At 41.0% G+C, this 17,020-nt stretch overlaps 1 protein-coding gene and 1 long non-coding RNA gene across 2 annotated transcripts; one reads left to right on the top strand and one right to left on the bottom strand.

Moving 5' to 3' along the window:
* Positions 1-2,194: 2,194 nt before the first annotated feature.
* On the top strand, positions 2,195-7,157 carry LOC307025909 (WAP, Kazal, immunoglobulin, Kunitz and NTR domain-containing protein 2-like). Its single transcript, XM_079660886.1, has 2 exons — positions 2,195-4,571; positions 4,836-7,157. Exons 1-2 carry the CDS (start codon positions 4,389-4,391, stop codon positions 6,381-6,383), a joined length of 1,731 nt encoding a protein of 576 aa, XP_079517012.1. The 5' UTR covers positions 2,195-4,388; the 3' UTR covers positions 6,384-7,157.
* Positions 6,557-16,479, bottom strand: LOC307025911. The gene is made up of 3 exons (XR_013804303.1): positions 15,913-16,479; positions 7,329-7,639; positions 6,557-6,668 (listed from the first exon to the last, which is right to left on the bottom strand). It is a non-coding gene; the product is annotated as an uncharacterized lncRNA (long non-coding RNA).
* Positions 16,480-17,020: the final 541 nt, after the last annotated feature.

Here is a 17,020-nt window from a genome sequence, read left to right as displayed (position 1 = left end):
TAAACTGGTTTAGTTTAAAGGACAGAACAAACTTTGCCTCAATAGGCAATTACAAATTAACCCTGATAAATATGTCATGCGGGGTTCCTCAAGCTCCATCTTAGGACCTTTGCTTTTTAATATTTATTTGCTACCTCTGGCTGAAATTATTAAAAAGAGAGAGCTATCACATCTATGCAGACGACACCCAGATTTATTTTTAAATTACACCAGGAGACTACTCTCCGATTGGAACACTGAGCATCACTGATTGGATGACTCAGAACTTTCTCCAATTGAACAAACAAAAAACTGAGATCATTGTTTTTGGAGCAAAGAAGGACCGATTTCAAGTAATCGCAGAGCTTCAGTCGGCAGACTACAAAGTAACTCACAAAGCAAGAAATCTGGGTGTAGTGATGGACTCAGACCGGAATTTTAACAGTCACATTACAACAGTTATTAGGTCTGCATATCACCTGAAGAATATATCAAGGATTGAAAAACTAATGTCGCAACAGGATTTAGAAAAACTTGTCCATGCTTGTATGTATTCTGTACCTGCTGTGTTTATTTATTTATTTTATTTCATTATCTTTGCTTTTTATGCCTGTTTTTAAATGCCATTTAATAATGTATTTATGCTGTATTTGTTCTTAAATGTCTTTTGTTTTTATTTTGTAAAGCACTTTGAATCGCGACGTGCTGAAAAGTGCTATATAAATAAAATTGCCTTGCCTTGCCTTATATTTTTGAGTTTTTGTTTACAACATTAGAGTACAAGACATTCTAATTATTAAGGACTTAATTGGAAGTTGTTTGCTTTCTGAGAAGATGTATACTACTCTCATGTCTGTCAAGCTTAAAGCCAGCTTACACGGTAGGCCTACATCCCATTGTTACATTTGCTTTCAGGCTAAATGCTAAGCTAAGCTAACTGGCTGCATGCTGTAGTTTGGTATTTATCTGAATGGTTTTGATCTTGTCATGTAACTTCTGGCAAGAAAATAATTAAATCTACATCAATACATTTCTAACAATATGTTTTTCTTTTAGCGTTTTTTCCTCTGCCATGCTTATGCATATGTTATCAATATATTGCATGTCTAAGTATCATGTTGGAGTGACTTTGTGTATATGTAGATTGTAATTGACACAGAAAACAACCAAACTAAACCAATCATTACATAAATGCACACTACATGGTACCATAGGCGGATTATGAGTCAGAGGGCACTAGCAAAATGCTGCACCATGTCTCCTACATTAGAGGAAAACTGTCGTTGTGGGGATCTCCCACGTGTCTTTGTGATTTGAGACTGTTTGTAGTGATTTAGCATATTTCCTTTCTTATGTCTCTTTGTGATTATATAATTTGTGTGTAGCGTCTCTTTGGGGTCATTTAGCATCTTTTCCTGGCGTGAATGCGTCTCCCTGACACTTTTAGTCCATTGGTATGTTGGCCTAGTTATATATTTGGTATATAAGCTGGTACAGTATGGTAAAACAGCTCCAAAAGTGTAGCTTAATTGCTTGATAATTAGCTTAAGTTAATTATCAAGCAATTAAGCTACACTTTTGGAGCTGTTGTGATTGTCTTACCAGAAACTTGCAAGTTACACCTTATACTTTGTCTTAATTGACTGGTGTGGGCTTTTATTTTTCTCCAAATTGCATAAGAATCTACTATGAAAGTTTCTCCAGGCGGTTTATTTTTTTGAAGCTCGAATCCTCAAATAACCCCTTGTCTGAGGGAGGGCTTTTGGACGATGTTGTGCTTTTCAGGGTTCCTATTGACGCTTTCCTGAGGGAAGAAATAATTTCTTACATATTTGTAGCCCCAAGATGTATCCATCTTCACTGCTTTGACAAGTTTATTCATTTCTCCCCCGTACAAAGAGTTTGTGCATGACAGGTGATGTGAGGTGAGCCAGCTTCTTCCTGTCTGGAGATGTGATATATTTATATTTTTATTAAACCCTTCAAATGTATCTTATGAAACGTGTATATGTTAATAAGGACTTTTGTTAGCTGGATTGTTAGGAAAAGACCAGAAAACAGAACTCGAAGAATGTTGGGTGTTGTAAATCACAGGAAAGACCCGGCCATACAGTAAATAGCTGTTGAAATAAGCTGATATAGCTAATCATATGTGTGCAGTTGTTTGTCATTGGCGGGGGAAAAGAGTCAATGTAATCCTTCTTAGGATTGAGACTGGAAGCTCTGCAGGCTTCAGATAAACAGGTTTTATTTATTGCTGGTCATGCACACACACAGAAATCACCATTGAGAACAAACAATGTCCCGCAGAAACACTTCATGAGCACAAATCCACAGTATGAGCCCGCTGTTATTGCACTGGAAGGCAGACTAATAGCTCCTCTGTCCTCAGCTGAACTGTGGAGGCGACCAAAGGAAGAGGTTTACACAGGAAAGGAATCATAATTACACCTTCATTCATTAAATGCTCTGCTCCGCACACGCCCACTTTGGAGAACATCAACAGATCTTAACGGTGTTTTAACTGGTATTGTCCTCACCTCACCTCTGCTGGCCTACCAGATACATTTGAATAGGGGTGTACTCAAGGTTGAGTTTGCTATTTTAAGTCCACAATGAAGCCAGTTCGCAAATTAAAACATTTTATAATGCTTCAAGTAAGTTTTGTCGATGCAATGCTGTCTGCCAGTCCGTCCAGTCTTTGGGGAATTTGTTCTTCTTGAGATTTCTGTAAATCCATGCAAAGTGGTTGTATTGACATAAATAATCCTGTTTACAAAGACATGCTTTGTAGAATGTGGAGCATGTATAAACTGCTGTAAGATTTAGGTACACGGCTGAAAGTTGGTTAAGAATGGAAGTGTTTGTGTGGCAGCAGTCACACTCGTCACATGTTTAGACAGGAAACACTCCATAACAATGTGTTAAATACAAGGTTATAAATATGTGTTTGCAATAGTGTATTTATAATAAACTGTTGAGGTGTTATTGATGTATTACTTTCAATACACAGTTATTCAAACCTTAACCTAGTACTACCAGTTGAATAAGCATTAAGAAGAGCTACATGGATGACCCATACACTAAAATGATTACAGTGTTACAGGAACATCAACATGTTATCCTTAAATGTGTTTTTAACAGTTTTCCTCTAAATGCATGCAGTTAGATTTCATTACATTCTAGTGTGTTTGCCCCTAAACTATCGAAGGTTATGAACTGTAAACTGAGGAGTATAAGTATAAATAGGTATTCATTTGAAATTATTTCACTTTATATTATTTTGTTAAACCTGTGCAATTGCTAATTCCTCAGTTTGTAAGATGAATTATAGTTGTAAAAGAGTTTGACAAAACATAATAATGTGCAAGATATTGGTAATACCTTCCAATGTTTGCTAAGCATATCTTCTTATATTTAGTCTGGAATAGAAAGTACATATAACAACATGTATCAACTTTTGTGTCCAATAGAAGGGATCAAATGTAGACAGAATATTTGTGCATGGCTGGTTAAATGCACAAACCTCTGAAACGGATTTTGTTGTAGCAATAATAAAAAATACTTCGTAGCAGTTAGAAATGTTTGACTTATTGGATGTTAATGCAGTATCACTATTGAAATCCCGTGTACTTTTAGGATTCTTGTTTTGAAGTTTGATGGTTGAATGCACTTTGCTTTGGATAATCCGTTTAATAATTCATACTTAAAAATGTAAAGAAGACTGAATGTATAGGCCTATTCTTTTTAATCGGTATGGTTGAAAACAGGAGTAATGTTTTCGAGGCTTTTATTAAACGGGAAAATAATATAATGACAAAATAGTTCATATTCAAACTAAAGTTAAGCGTCATTTACACAACAATTACTCAAATCATAAAACACATGCTGTCTTTCTTTCGTGTGTTTACTCCCAGAATCACGGTTGGATTTAAACATCCTCAGTTTTAATTCGTGCAATCGTCAAATAATAGCCTGTGTATGTTTTATAACAGTTTGCCTGTGAGTCTCTTATCTCCGTGCGTCTTTCCGCACAATGGCGCTGGAGCGCGCAAAGGGTTAAAAGGGGGCTCCCAGCAATCCTTTTAACAGGCAGGTGCCCCGCCAGCGCCAGCCCAAAGTGCACCACTGTAAAGCTTCTTCCAACATCTCAGGAGCAACTCATATCTGTCATGATGCGAGTCATGTTAGCGGCGATGGCTGCAGATCGTTAGAATAAATAGAGCATCTCCAAACCGGATCAGCTGACACACGGCGTCCTGCCTCGCAGACTCACACACGTGTGATGCGCTCTTGACTTCTGCCATCGTTTTCACTAACTTTTATAATCAAAGACTTTTACTGTTGGATCACAGAAACCTTTAACTAAAAACTGTTCCGCGCTGACGGAGCTGTGTCCCGCTCTGGATATGTGGTGGATGCTGTTTCCACGCTGGATCTGGTTCCTGGTGTGTGTGTCAGTGTGGTGTGTCAATGTCGGAGTTCTGCCGCATATCACCTACTCACACCCGGGGATCTGCCCCAATGACATGAACCCTAACCTGTGGGTGGATGCCATGAGCACCTGCACCCGAGAGTGTGTATCTGATCAGGTAAATACATTAAAGTTACATTTTAGAATTAACTCTTCTGTTTGTTTAAAGTATTTTGCATGCACTTTTTTGTATTATAAGTACTATTTAAATATTCTGTTTCAATTTCTGCTCTCAACTGTAATGAGTTTTTTTTTTTTAAATGTTTCATTGTTAAAATACTTTTAAAAAATACTTTAAAAATACTTTCCAAATACTTTCCAATACATTCCAAATACTTTCCAAATACTTCCCTTCATCTCCAACTCTCTTCTCCTCTTACAGGAGTGTGAATCCTTTGAAAGGTGTTGCCAGAATGTTTGCGGGAACCGGAGTTGTGTGGCAGCCCGTTATCTGGACGGGAAGAAAGGCCCCATGGGAATGCCAAAGGAGGCCTCCTGCGCCAGCTTCATGTGCAACCAGCAGGGCTCTGAGTGCGACATCTGGGACGGCCAGCCGGTGTGTAAGTGCCGGGACCGCTGCGAGAGGGAACCGCACTTCACCTGTGCCTCTGATGGCATGACCTACTACAACAAGTGCTACATGGACGCAGAGGCGTGCTCCAAGGGCATCAGCCTGGCTGTGGTCACTTGCCGCTTCCACCTCACCTGGCCCAACACCAGCCCCTCGCTGCCCCAGGCCACCACTCTGCGCCCAACCACTGCTCCTCTTCCGGTGACCCCTCCCACTCCCACCGAGCCTCAGCCTCCCATGGTTGTCAGCAGCCCGGTTCACCAGACCGTCAAAGTGGGCGACACCGCCAGCTTCCTGTGTGACGTGACAGGCCGCCCCCGACCTGAGATCAGCTGGGAGAAGCAGCTGCCGGAGGGGCTGGAGAGGGTGGCCATGAGGCCCAATCACGTGTGTGGGAACATGGTGGTCACCAACATCGGGCAGCTGGTCATCCACAACACGCAGCCGCAGGATTCAGGCGTCTACATCTGCACCGCTCAGAACCCCTCTGGATCTGTGAAGGTCAACAACCCGCTCTCTGTCCTGCCCACAGAGCCACCCAAGACCCCTGACCCAGGGAACGTGACCCGCTGCCTGTCTGAAGAGTGTCTAAAACCGCCTGATAACCCAGAGGATTGTGGGAGCGAGATGGAGAGAGTCAGCTGGTACTACGAGTCCAAGACCAACAACTGCTTCTCCTTCACCCACTGCCACGGCAGCAACAGCCCACAGCCCAGGAAGATGTTGGAGACGTACGAGGAGTGTATGCAGTGCTGCGGCCCCGAGCTGGCCGGTCCCTGCGGCCTCCTCAGTCTGCAGGGCCCCTGCAAGGCCTACGAGCCACGCTGGGCCTACAGCAGCACCCTACTGCAGTGCCAGTCCTTCATCTACGGAGGCTGTGAGGGCAACAACAACAACTTTGAATCCAAAGAAGCCTGCGAGGAGATGTGCCCCTACCCGAAAAACCACCACTGCAAGGCCTGCAAGCCGCGGGGCAAGATGGTGACGAGCTTCTGCCGCAGCGACTTCGTCATCCTGGGCCGCATGACAGAGCTGACGGAGGAGACGGACTCGGGCCACGCCCTCGTGACCGTGGAGGAGATCCTAAAGGACGAGAAGATGGGTCTCCGGTTCTTTGGCAAGGAGCCTCTGGAGGTCACCTTCCTCAACATGGACTGGAACTGCCCCTGCCCCAACATCACGGGCGCTGCCGCTGAGGGGCAGGTCATCATCATGGGCAACGCGAACGACGGCATGGCAGTGCTTCAGCCGGAGAGCTACGTGGGCGCTTCAAGCCCGCGACGTGTACGGAAGCTGAGGGAGGTCATCTCCAAGAACACATGTGACATTCTTAAAGCGATCACCAACAGCCCGCAGTAGGGTCAGGGTTAGGGACATAATGTTATACTGCAACATCCTGTTCTCTATGGAACATTCATGCAGTGATGTTTTTTAGGAGTTCCTCATGTCCGAGATCCTTGTCTCATGTTCTGTGTCTTATATGTGTGTCTGCAGAGCTTTTGTTATGTCATTGGTTGATTGAATTACCATGTACTGTATGCAACACAAGAGACATCCTTCATGATCCTCTCGCTGCCTTAATCCCCCAGACTCAGAGGTCCTCCATGCCCTCTCCTGCCTCCAGCAGAAATGGACGTTGCAGACCTGCATTGAAGCAAAAAACAGACCAGTTGAGTTTGATCTTATGGACATGATTTAGGTGTCACAAATCTTTTGATTCTTTCATTTGCTAACAGTATTTCCACTTTCTTCACACATGTACCCATTATTTCTTACTTTTTGAATGTTGGTGTAAATGCATCCATAAACCTGTCCAGGGGTTTGCACAAGCAGTGCAACAGGGTCGATTTGGATCATCCAAAGTTGTAATATATTTGATTAACCATTTTACCACATTTTCTGACGGTGAGTCATTTATTTTTTTATCTTGCTTTAACTTCTTGGATATTTATTATCATGTAATCTTTTCTTTGTCCTGTTTTTGTATCACATTCTCTATGAAAGAAAATAAAGTTTTGTGATTTTTCATCAGTCTCCTTTTCCTAATCTTTGAGTGCATCAATATACTACTGATTTACATTTTGAGAAGGTAAAACTTAAAGGACAGGGTAAACAAATTGATTGAAATATTAGTTTTTCTTTTGGAGGCCGGAGAGCTGCTCCGTACCTGTGTGGTTCCTCTGACAGGCTGTGATGAAAGAGATTTGGGAATAGCTGATCCCCAGCCCACCCGGCCCCCGACCCCATGCTCAAACACAGAGCCTATCCATTCTACAGACCCCTGTGGCATTGTAAAAACTTCACCCTATTTTGCTTTGCCTCCACAAGCCGCTCTAATTGGGTAAGGAGCCCAGGCAGTAAAGCTCAGGTCCAATCCCTTACGAGCTATGTGTTTCATGCCGTGCCAACAGGCGTCTCTGGGTTACTGGGAACAGGCCTTGGTGGGCTTTCAACGAGGGTGTTCCACTTCCCAGATGAGATTCTGTTTCTCCCATCCAGAGCAGAGGGAGGCAGCAGCAGTACGGTGGTCCTTTACTGGCAGAGCAGCGGGGAGCGGGGAGCTGCACTTCAGCAGCTGTTCAGACTCTGCAGCAGAGAAACTTCACATCCAGCACCTCGGAAACCAAAACAAACAACACAAACCTATCAACAGTTATTTGATACACTGCTTATTCAAAATCACAAACTTCTTGTTTAACAGTTAAACACTATAACAGTGTTTCTAGAATGAAGTTCCTGCGAAAATGTAAAAGTTATATATATAGTATATCTATAGCTGTGTGATATATAGATACACATATGTACCATATGTATGGTACATATGTGTACACTAGTGCTGTTTGGTTTGGAAAAACAAAAGCCAGATGAAAATGTACTACTAGAAGAGATGGTACCAGAAGTCCACAATTATTGCTCACATATTCCAAATTCTGAGGTAGTAAGTCAACTTCTAAGCTGACTGACCCATAATTTCCTCAAGAATGTAAAATAATATTTCATAATTTTGTCTAGTAGGATGGTTGGGGGATGTGGTAGGAGTACGAATTGTATATATCAAATTGCAAACATACTTATGTGAAACTGAAATCAAGTAATAATGAAAGAAAAGAAAATAGAACACTTTATGTATTCTCTAATTCTTGTTTAACACAGTACTTTTGCCTTTTCAGCCTCTTAAATGAACTTGTTGGTTAAACTGATCAAAACTCAACTCCACACAAAGACCCCTGGATTTTATTTGGGGTCTTACTTTTTAATTAATTCAATTATTATGTACAAATGGTTTGTCCCTTTAGACAGCAGAGAGGGATGCAACAAATGTCCCCAGCTGGATTGGAACCTGGGACCTTGAGGCTCCTGGTTTAAAACTATTTTGCAACACTAGAGATCAGCCAGAGAGGCTGGGAATCAATGATTGAGGGCTTCGAAAACCACAGACAGGTACTTGTGAAATATTACATGATTTTATATTTTTGGTACATGTGTGCCGCTTATTGTCCCTCTGTATCTTGCATTGAGTTCAAGAACTTAACAGCATCACAGGTGCCCCCTCCAGTTCAGCTGAGGGAACTGGTTCACCTATCAAACTGGTTCACCTATCAAACTGGTTCACCTATCAAACCGAAACCCCTGAAAACAACCACAAATGCTATCAATTATTTTTCTCCTCCCCTGATGTTATGTCCATTAATAAAACACCACTAACCACTTCAATGCGTAGTCCGGCGTATACAAAAACACAATTTGCCATCAATTAAAATTCAGCATATTCGAAACATGTGTGATCCTTATTTTTCGAGCACTTTTATGCTTTTTTAATTTGAGTTGGGCTCAGTAAAAGGGTACACGAGTTATGCTTTGATATGCTGTGCAGCATTTTTGCTCCCATTTTCTTTTCCTCTCTTATTTGATGGGGTCAACGCGTTCACAAGCTCAGTTCACACAAGGCAGGAGCAGTGGTGGTCCATGCGAGGCTCAGATGTAGATCTGCAGCAGGTAGAGAGGACACAGCAGGCAGCAGAGCGGTGGGGCTTCCTCTCTGAGTGTGTTTCTATGTGCAGCCTCAGTGTTGTGTGTGCAGGTTGGGACAGTAGCACCTGTGGAACGCATCAGCTAGCCGGGTGGTTTAAGACCTTTGATTCATGACCTGCATCTGTTATGGCCATATCATTTTGAATGTCTATTGAACAGATACAGTAGCCACTCACACGCAGTGAGTGCAGGTGAGCAGGGTCTCAGGGCAGTATATCATCCAGGGGCAGCAGCTGGAAGCTTTGATGCTGGGGGGGGGGTCCGCTCCGGACGGGGAAATAAACCAGAAATGACAACAATCACATCGAGGGGCTTCACGCCAATGCTGCTGTGGCAAAGTGTCAACAGACCATAAGCAAGCTACGCTCATATAACACATACATACATATTTATTCATGCATTAACATATTTATTTGTATTACTATATAACGTTTTTGATTAACTATGCATAGTGACGTACACTGAAAAAACTAAAAGGTGGACTTTAAAGGGGACCTATCATGCAAAATGCACTTTTGTACGTCTTTATATAATATGTGTGTCCCCGGTGTGTCAGGGAACTCACCAAGTGTCAGAAAACACAACCCTCTCTTTTTTCCTCCATACCCAAATCTCTAAAAACGAGGCTGCAACGGATCTGATACAGACTGATCCAGATTTGATATTGTTCTGACGTCAGAAACTGAGTACTCTGCCTGCTAACTCTCCACCTATCAGGGGAATGAGAGGTTGCATGGCATGGTAACAGCATGGTAACAGCATGGTAACAGCATGGTAACATGACGCTCGTGCCTCGCCCCCCTCCTTTGCAGGGGGGGCGTGGTCAGCTGCAGCTCATTTGCCAAAGAATCAGCCCTTGTGAAGGCAGGGCTGGAATACAGCAAATAGAGCAAAATAAGGCATGGCTAAAATGCATGATCTGTTTGGTATTTTGAAAAAATAACTTCACAGACATGTTTTATAGAGTGGCAAAGTCCTTTCCCTTCCGGGAGAGCTCCATGGGACCTTATTTCGGAAAAACTATGTATTGAAGTCAATGGAGAGAGAAAGATTATCTTTCGATCCCGTTTGAATTGTGCCACAAATTACACATATGATGCTGGTCAATTTAAAAGATAATTTTGCAAGTAAAAAAAAAGAAAAGTGTCGTAAAACTGTGAAGTAACACATTTGTTTGTGTGAAACGCTTAAAGAGCAACTTCCAGGTTAAAGACACCTGTGAATAAATGTGTAGGAAAATGATGAATACACTGGATTTTTTTTTTAAATATACAGAAATATACACTACAGTGACATCTGGCGTCGTTTTTGTAAGAAATATTCACTTCCGCATAAAAAAGCCTCGGCACGTGACCTCCGGCGTGTGACGTAACAAGGGGGAAACAAGGGGGAGAGCGGCCGGTGTAACGTATTAATAAACATGGATCCCAATGCTAGTTTCGACACAGAAGACACAGAAGAAGTTGAACATGAATATTCGAATGCATATGACGGACCACAACCTTATAATTATGAGCCTGCTAGGCGTCCAAGAGACCAGGAGCAGCCAAGGATTAGAAGAAATAACGGCCATCGGAGAGAAATTGAGCTGTGGTGTGAGGAGAACCAGTGGAGAACTGGGCAGCTATTTTTGTGAGTGACCAGCGTTAGCTACAGAATGTTAGCTAACGTCACATCACAACATTGTGAAGTTAACTATCATATATCAGGCTATAACTAAAGTAGCATTGATAATATAGTAACGTTACTGGCAGGACTGTTGATACTGATCCATAACAGAAACTAATGCGCAAGTATCAGCCGTATCTCGCGTTACCTAATGCAACTCCACACTACGGTGCTGTGTACCGGAGGGGAGACGCGAGATACGGCTGATACTTGACGATCTGGCGGAGAAAGGTTGTGGAGCCTCCGTTGATAAATTGCTTGATGGAAAGCAGGTGTGTAGTCTGGGAGGGTGCACAGCTGATTGCACCAGGTGAGTGGAGGTTGAGCCGGGAGCCAGGAGTGACAGCCACCACGCACACACAAACAACACAGACAGGGGGAAACAAACAAACACAAAGGAGACGGCTGGAGCAGGACAGCCACCACAGCGTTACCTAATGCAAATCCACACTACGTCTTACGGTGCCTTGTACCGGAGGGGAGAGAGAGAGAGAGCAGCGAAGGGGGGGGGAGAGAGATGTAATACGGTTTCCTGATAAAGCTTTGGAGAGTATGTGCTGCAGGGAGGTGGATGCACAACGCACCCAGGAACGAACGCTAGCTCCGGTCCTTTTCCCGTGAGGGAAACTGTGGACTCGATGTCCTGACAGGCTGGTATTTGTGCAACCTGCACAAACACAATACTGCACCATGGTTACAAATGGTGAAATACAATGTAAAACTACCGAAAAATACCAGCTCACTAAAACACAAACGCTAAACTCAACGCAACTACTAACTATACCCGCGGTCAGAGAGCGGAGATGTTTACCCTTTGTGATGTAATATGACGCGTTTGACGTATGACCTTAAAAAAAAGCCGTTTTTAAGAGCAGAGCTCAAAATTGCTCCTTTCCCTCTGAATTCCTGCCCTTATGTCTCGTAAAACATATCAAATCCTACATTCACTTTTTTAATTTTAATATTCAAGCAAGTTTAAGCATAAATGTAGAAAAAAAAAAACCTGCAAGATGCTCTTTAATGAACTACATCTCTGGTCTCGCAGACTCTCACAAAAACACTCGTCACCAAGATGGCCGTCACTACTGTCTTGTCAAAAAAGTGATAGACTACCCTCACTATCACCACAATGAAACACGTCCAGAAGAATGTCATGCAAAGCTGCCTGCCTGCCTTCCTTTGATTATCTCTGAACTGCCTGATCTTTTTAATGTCAACCATTTGTGCAGATAGCATGAAGTAGAACAGATCGCCGGTGCTAATGTAGCGTTAGCATTTCTCCCCCGGGCTTAAATGGTGTATTATAGAATGATCACACCGGTGTGACAGTACTCTTCAAAGGGTTCACGAAATATGACTACTACTCTTACTGTTTAACATTTTGGGTTACTTGATGTTACTTCAGGTTAAGGCTAATAAAAATGACAAGGCTAAGGCTGTAATGCTAACTAACGTGCTTGCTACTAGCTAGGTAGCTAACTTGATCCAGCCAGCCACTCCTGGTCCTTTCATCAGACGGGAAGCGAAAGAACGAGCAAGACCCTGGTATGATTACAGCCTGGTACTAAGCACACAGGCATCTTGTTAAAGTTATCTTATCTTAGCTATCTCTTATATTTAGCGGAGGAAAACAATTGTGAAATCAGTTATGACATCACTTACGCGACTCTGGGATTTGTAGTCTTTCTAGTTGCGTATTTTTCATAGTTTTATATTTCAACAGTTTTACGACAAACTGTGACTTTTTTGACATGGAAATATTTTTTTAAGATTGACAAACATCATGTGTAATTCGTGGCACAATTTAAACGGGATCGAAAGATACGTTTTCTCTTTCCATTGACTTCAATACATAATTTTTCCGAAATAAGGTCCCATGGACCGGAAGTAGATGGGCGTGACTTCACCACTCTATATAGTTATGGCCCTACAATATATTATTCAAATATCATGATAGGTCCACTTTAATTAAATGTATCATGTCAACAAATGTCACTTAACTGTATCAGGTTAGTTGAAAGCAATAATATTAAGTGGAACCAAATATGTGAAATCCTTTGACATAATATAATTAAAGTGGACCTATTATGCCATATTGGAAACATATATTGTAGGGCCATACCTATACAAAACATGTCTGTGAAGTTTTTTGCTTAAAATACCAAACAGTTCACCCATTGTAGCCATTCCTCATACTGCTCATACCCCTCTTTTGCAGCCCTGTTAGAGAAACGCAGATTTTGGGTCCTTAGCTTTAAAAAAAAGGAGGAGGCGGAGCTAATGCCTGATCAGAATTCTAGAGGATATAAAGTTAAATTCTGCTGTGATAAAACGCCATCCTGTTCTAAACCACATCAAAGATTATTTCTGAAATAGTATGGAGCTCAAATGCTTTTTGTCTTGCGGGTTTATCACAATGCTAATATAAACAAAGACGAGATTATGTCCAAAACACGTCAGGCATTGTTTCTGATAGCAACTTTCCGATTTGACGTCAGATCGGCCGCAAATCTATATCCGCTCGTTGTACATCCGTTTTTAAAAGATTTGGGTACAGAGGAAAAGAGAGAGGGTTTTATTTTCTGACCATGCGTGAGTTCCCAGACGCACCGGGGACACATATTTATGTATAAAAGACATCACAAAGTGCATTTTGCATGATAGGTCCCCTTTACTTAAAGTCAACGTTTCAGTATTTCATTGTAGTATTATGTCAACATATTTCCCACAACTGTAGGTTAGTTAAAAGCAATAATATTAAGTTCAAATAAATAAATATTAGGTTCAACTTAATAGTATTGCTTTCCACTAGCCTGACACAGTTAAGTGACATTTGTGGACATAATACCTTTAATTAAAATCATTGTTTCCGGGGTTTTTCAGTGTACAGTATTTCAATAGTTTACTTATTTCCGCATTTTACTTTCAAGATGGTGTCCCTTGCGCAAATATTTTTCGAATTTCTTGCATAATTTTTTTCTTTCTCTTAAGTATATATGTTGGAGCAACACTTGTTATGCATAATATATGCAGCACTACACTGTAGATATTATACATATAACAATAAAGCCGTTGACAAATGTCAGACTCTGATAACAGTGAGGGATTGATTAAATAAAGATCCTTTCATATTTAATCAAAAATCAGGTCAATATTTTAGTGTTGAGTCTCAGAATCGTATTATCTCTACTAATCAAATGTGATCCCTTGAATTTGGTGCATGTTTTATGACTGATTATGTAATGGATCAGAAAGCGTTGCATTAGCAAGCATGTGAGGCTGTGAATATAGTAACTTAGTATGAATGCCCTCATTATGTAGGCTACTATAGATTTGATTTAAAAAGTGTGTTCATATTTTCAGCTGGAGGTTTATTCCCCATTTAAACAGTGTTTGCCCCAGTCCTCGAAGGCAGCACTGCTCTGTATCAGACCTTGTGTGAGCCACAGCTTCCTCTGCTGTCGGCTGAAGCTTCTCTGCAGAAATGTCAGCTCTGGTCCAGACTGCTGTTATGGACTGTACAGTATATTTTATTAACAAAGATATTCTATCTCCTATGTTGGAACATGTTAGAAATATCCTAAGTAATGTTTTTTTTTGGTAATATGTGCACTATAGTACTCTGTTAGTAAAAAGTTACACACAGACAAAGTTAGCAACTAACCAGTAAAAGTATTGAAGCATTAATCAGCTCAGTAGTTTGGCGGCAGAAGAGAAGAACAAGACTCCAGGGAAAAGCAAGAGATAATCCTGCTGGATGTGCAAGCTTTCATGTTCCCCTTAACACATTTCAATTCAGTCGCCCCAAAACGATCGAACAACTAAACAAAAACATGAGCATTAATGCAACAAAAGAATATAGATGTGTCAGGAACACTTCAATGACTTTAACAATGACTGTTCCATGATACGTTGAATTCTTGAAAAAATTATTAGAATCAAAACCAGAGAACAACCGAATGTAAATGGAGGCCCTTGAAGCATCCAAGCAGTGTATGCAGCAGTATACAAAGTAAGATTTGTTTTAGGAAGCACACAACTGAATACATGAGACGTGGATCACACTGTACACGATGTGAGAGAGTTAGTAAACGGATGGTTTGATGGTGGATCGTTTTGCTGCTGGCCCCTTTTCACTTCAATTAATAAATACTTTTCTTTTGGAGTCCTCTTCACTGCAAAAGCATGCGAGAATTATTTTTAAAGAATTAAAAGTAACACTGTGTGAAGTAATCCCTTATTACAAATATGTGACACCGACTTCATAACCAGGGTTCCTTTAAGCATGTATTCTGTTACAATGACTTATAAGAAAAAGCATGCAAAATTGCAACAAAATGAATAAATGACATCTCTGTGGCTCAGCTTCCTGGATCATGTGACCACCACAAGCAGTAAACCCTACAATCCACTAGAGGGCAGCACTATCATACATCATGAGTCACACGATCCACACTGACCACAGCATCCTTTCACTGCACTTCCTGTCTGTTACGAGGTTGCGTTTGGATAGTTTAAAAATCAGCTCCTAAATTCTAACCCTATCTCCTATTCCTTGACCTCTGAGTGAAACGTCACGGGGTTAAGGGATAGTGGATAGGATAATTCAAAAGGACTTAGGAGAAGAGACTTCGGTACTTTTGCACTTTCACTATCCGACGTGTTTATGATGCGCCAGCGGACGTCATTGTGGGCGTCTGCTGCTGTGGGGAAACTATGGAAACTACAGTTTTCTATACAACGGACTACAACATGGATGTTTAATAAGTACGACGGACTCATCTAGAGACTTTGCACCGTGCTCTGATACTGTTGCTTTATGAACAACAGAGAAACATATTCTTCATGACCAAAATTGGAATTAAAATAAAAAATGAAAGTGAAACTTATGCTCGTCACCCTCTCCCTCCGGTCCACATTAATACAAATGATCCCAATACGTATGATTGTATGAAAATATCTTAAAATCAATACAAATGTATTTATTATAAACGTTAGTCTTTAACACCTATCACTGTGTATATCACCATTCAAACATCTTTTAAAAGTTGAACAAACCCCACACAGCTCAGTAAAGACTGTGAAGTGTTGACTTTATTTTATCATTTCAGTAAAAACTAAAGTTCATATCTCTCTTTTTGATTATAATACTGATGAACGTTCAAAACAAAGCACTTTGGCAACTTACCACATACGTTTTAAAATGCTTAATAAGCACCGTAACTTTCATGATATAATTTCTCCGTCATAATCGTTTGTGTCCGTGAACGGCCGACTGTTGTGTGACGTCAAATGCTGCGGCTGCAAGGCATTGTGGGGCAGCATTTTCTCCTCTCCTTTCGGTTAGGGAGGTCCAGTGGTTCCTAGGCAAAAGGAGGTTATAAAGGAAGTTTGAAACCTCCTTTCCTATCATTCTAGAGAATTCGAACGGCACTTATCATGGCTGCCACTGAGGGACTTCCGGGTCATTTCACTCGGTTCGGAAGGTTCCTAAGCTAAATGGACTATTCGACTGCAGTGTCACTGTCACTACTGTCACTACTGTCACTATCTCGCACATGCGCAATGTGCGAGATGGAAAAGAGCAGTTATGTAAGAAGCAGATAATTGAGCGTGTAATGAAGACTCTGAAGGGAGCAGTTTAGAGGTTCTGTCTCCCAGCCAGAGGTGGAGAAAGTACCAGATCCTGTACTTAAGTTAAGTAAAGTACCAGAGAGTAGGAATACATGGTACTAGTACAAATTCTGCATTCAAAATGTTAATCATCAATCAATTTTAAATCGCTTCTTAAAACCCACCTCTTCTCCTTAGCGTATTAACATCTTGTTGAGTGTTGCTTTTATTGCTTTTAAATTGTCTATTGTTTTTACTTGTACTTGTGAGCTGTGCTGTGTTATTTTTGTATGTTTTGTTTTGTTTATTTGACTGTACAGCACTTTGGTCTGGAGGTTTAAAGTGCTCTATAAATAAAGCTGTATTGTAAGTACCAAAATAAAAGTAGTCATTATGCAGAATGGCCAATTTAAGCACCATATATGTTTGATTATTGGATTAGATTGGATAGGGTTTAATGTTCTCCCAATTTGAGGATTGTTTATGTCACGAGAATGCATATGAATTAATATAATCTTACATTTAAATCTTACAAAATATAAAATAAACAATATATACATTTCAAAATTATAATTTTTGTGTATGATAATTATTGATGCAATAATATGTTCATCACATGGTAAAAGTGGGGATTATTTAAATTACTTTATGGGTATTATCGCCTGTATTAATAATGTATTTGT

This window comes from Notothenia rossii, assembly GCF_949606895.1.
Source record: "Notothenia rossii genome assembly, chromosome: 11".
Taxonomy (NCBI): Eukaryota; Metazoa; Chordata; class Actinopteri; order Perciformes; family Nototheniidae; genus Notothenia; species Notothenia rossii.
This window is presented reverse-complemented; position numbering and strand designations above follow the sequence as displayed.

Excerpts from the sequence above, each read along its gene's own strand:
- LOC307025909 (XM_079660886.1), top strand. The coding sequence starts at position 4,389 with ATGTGGTGGATGCTGTTTCCACGCTGGATCTGGTTCCTGGTGTGTGTG. Across the intron at positions 4,572-4,835 it reads GAGAGTGTGTATCTGATCAG|GAGTGTGAATCCTTTGAAAG; the intron begins GTAAATACATTA and ends CTCCTCTTACAG.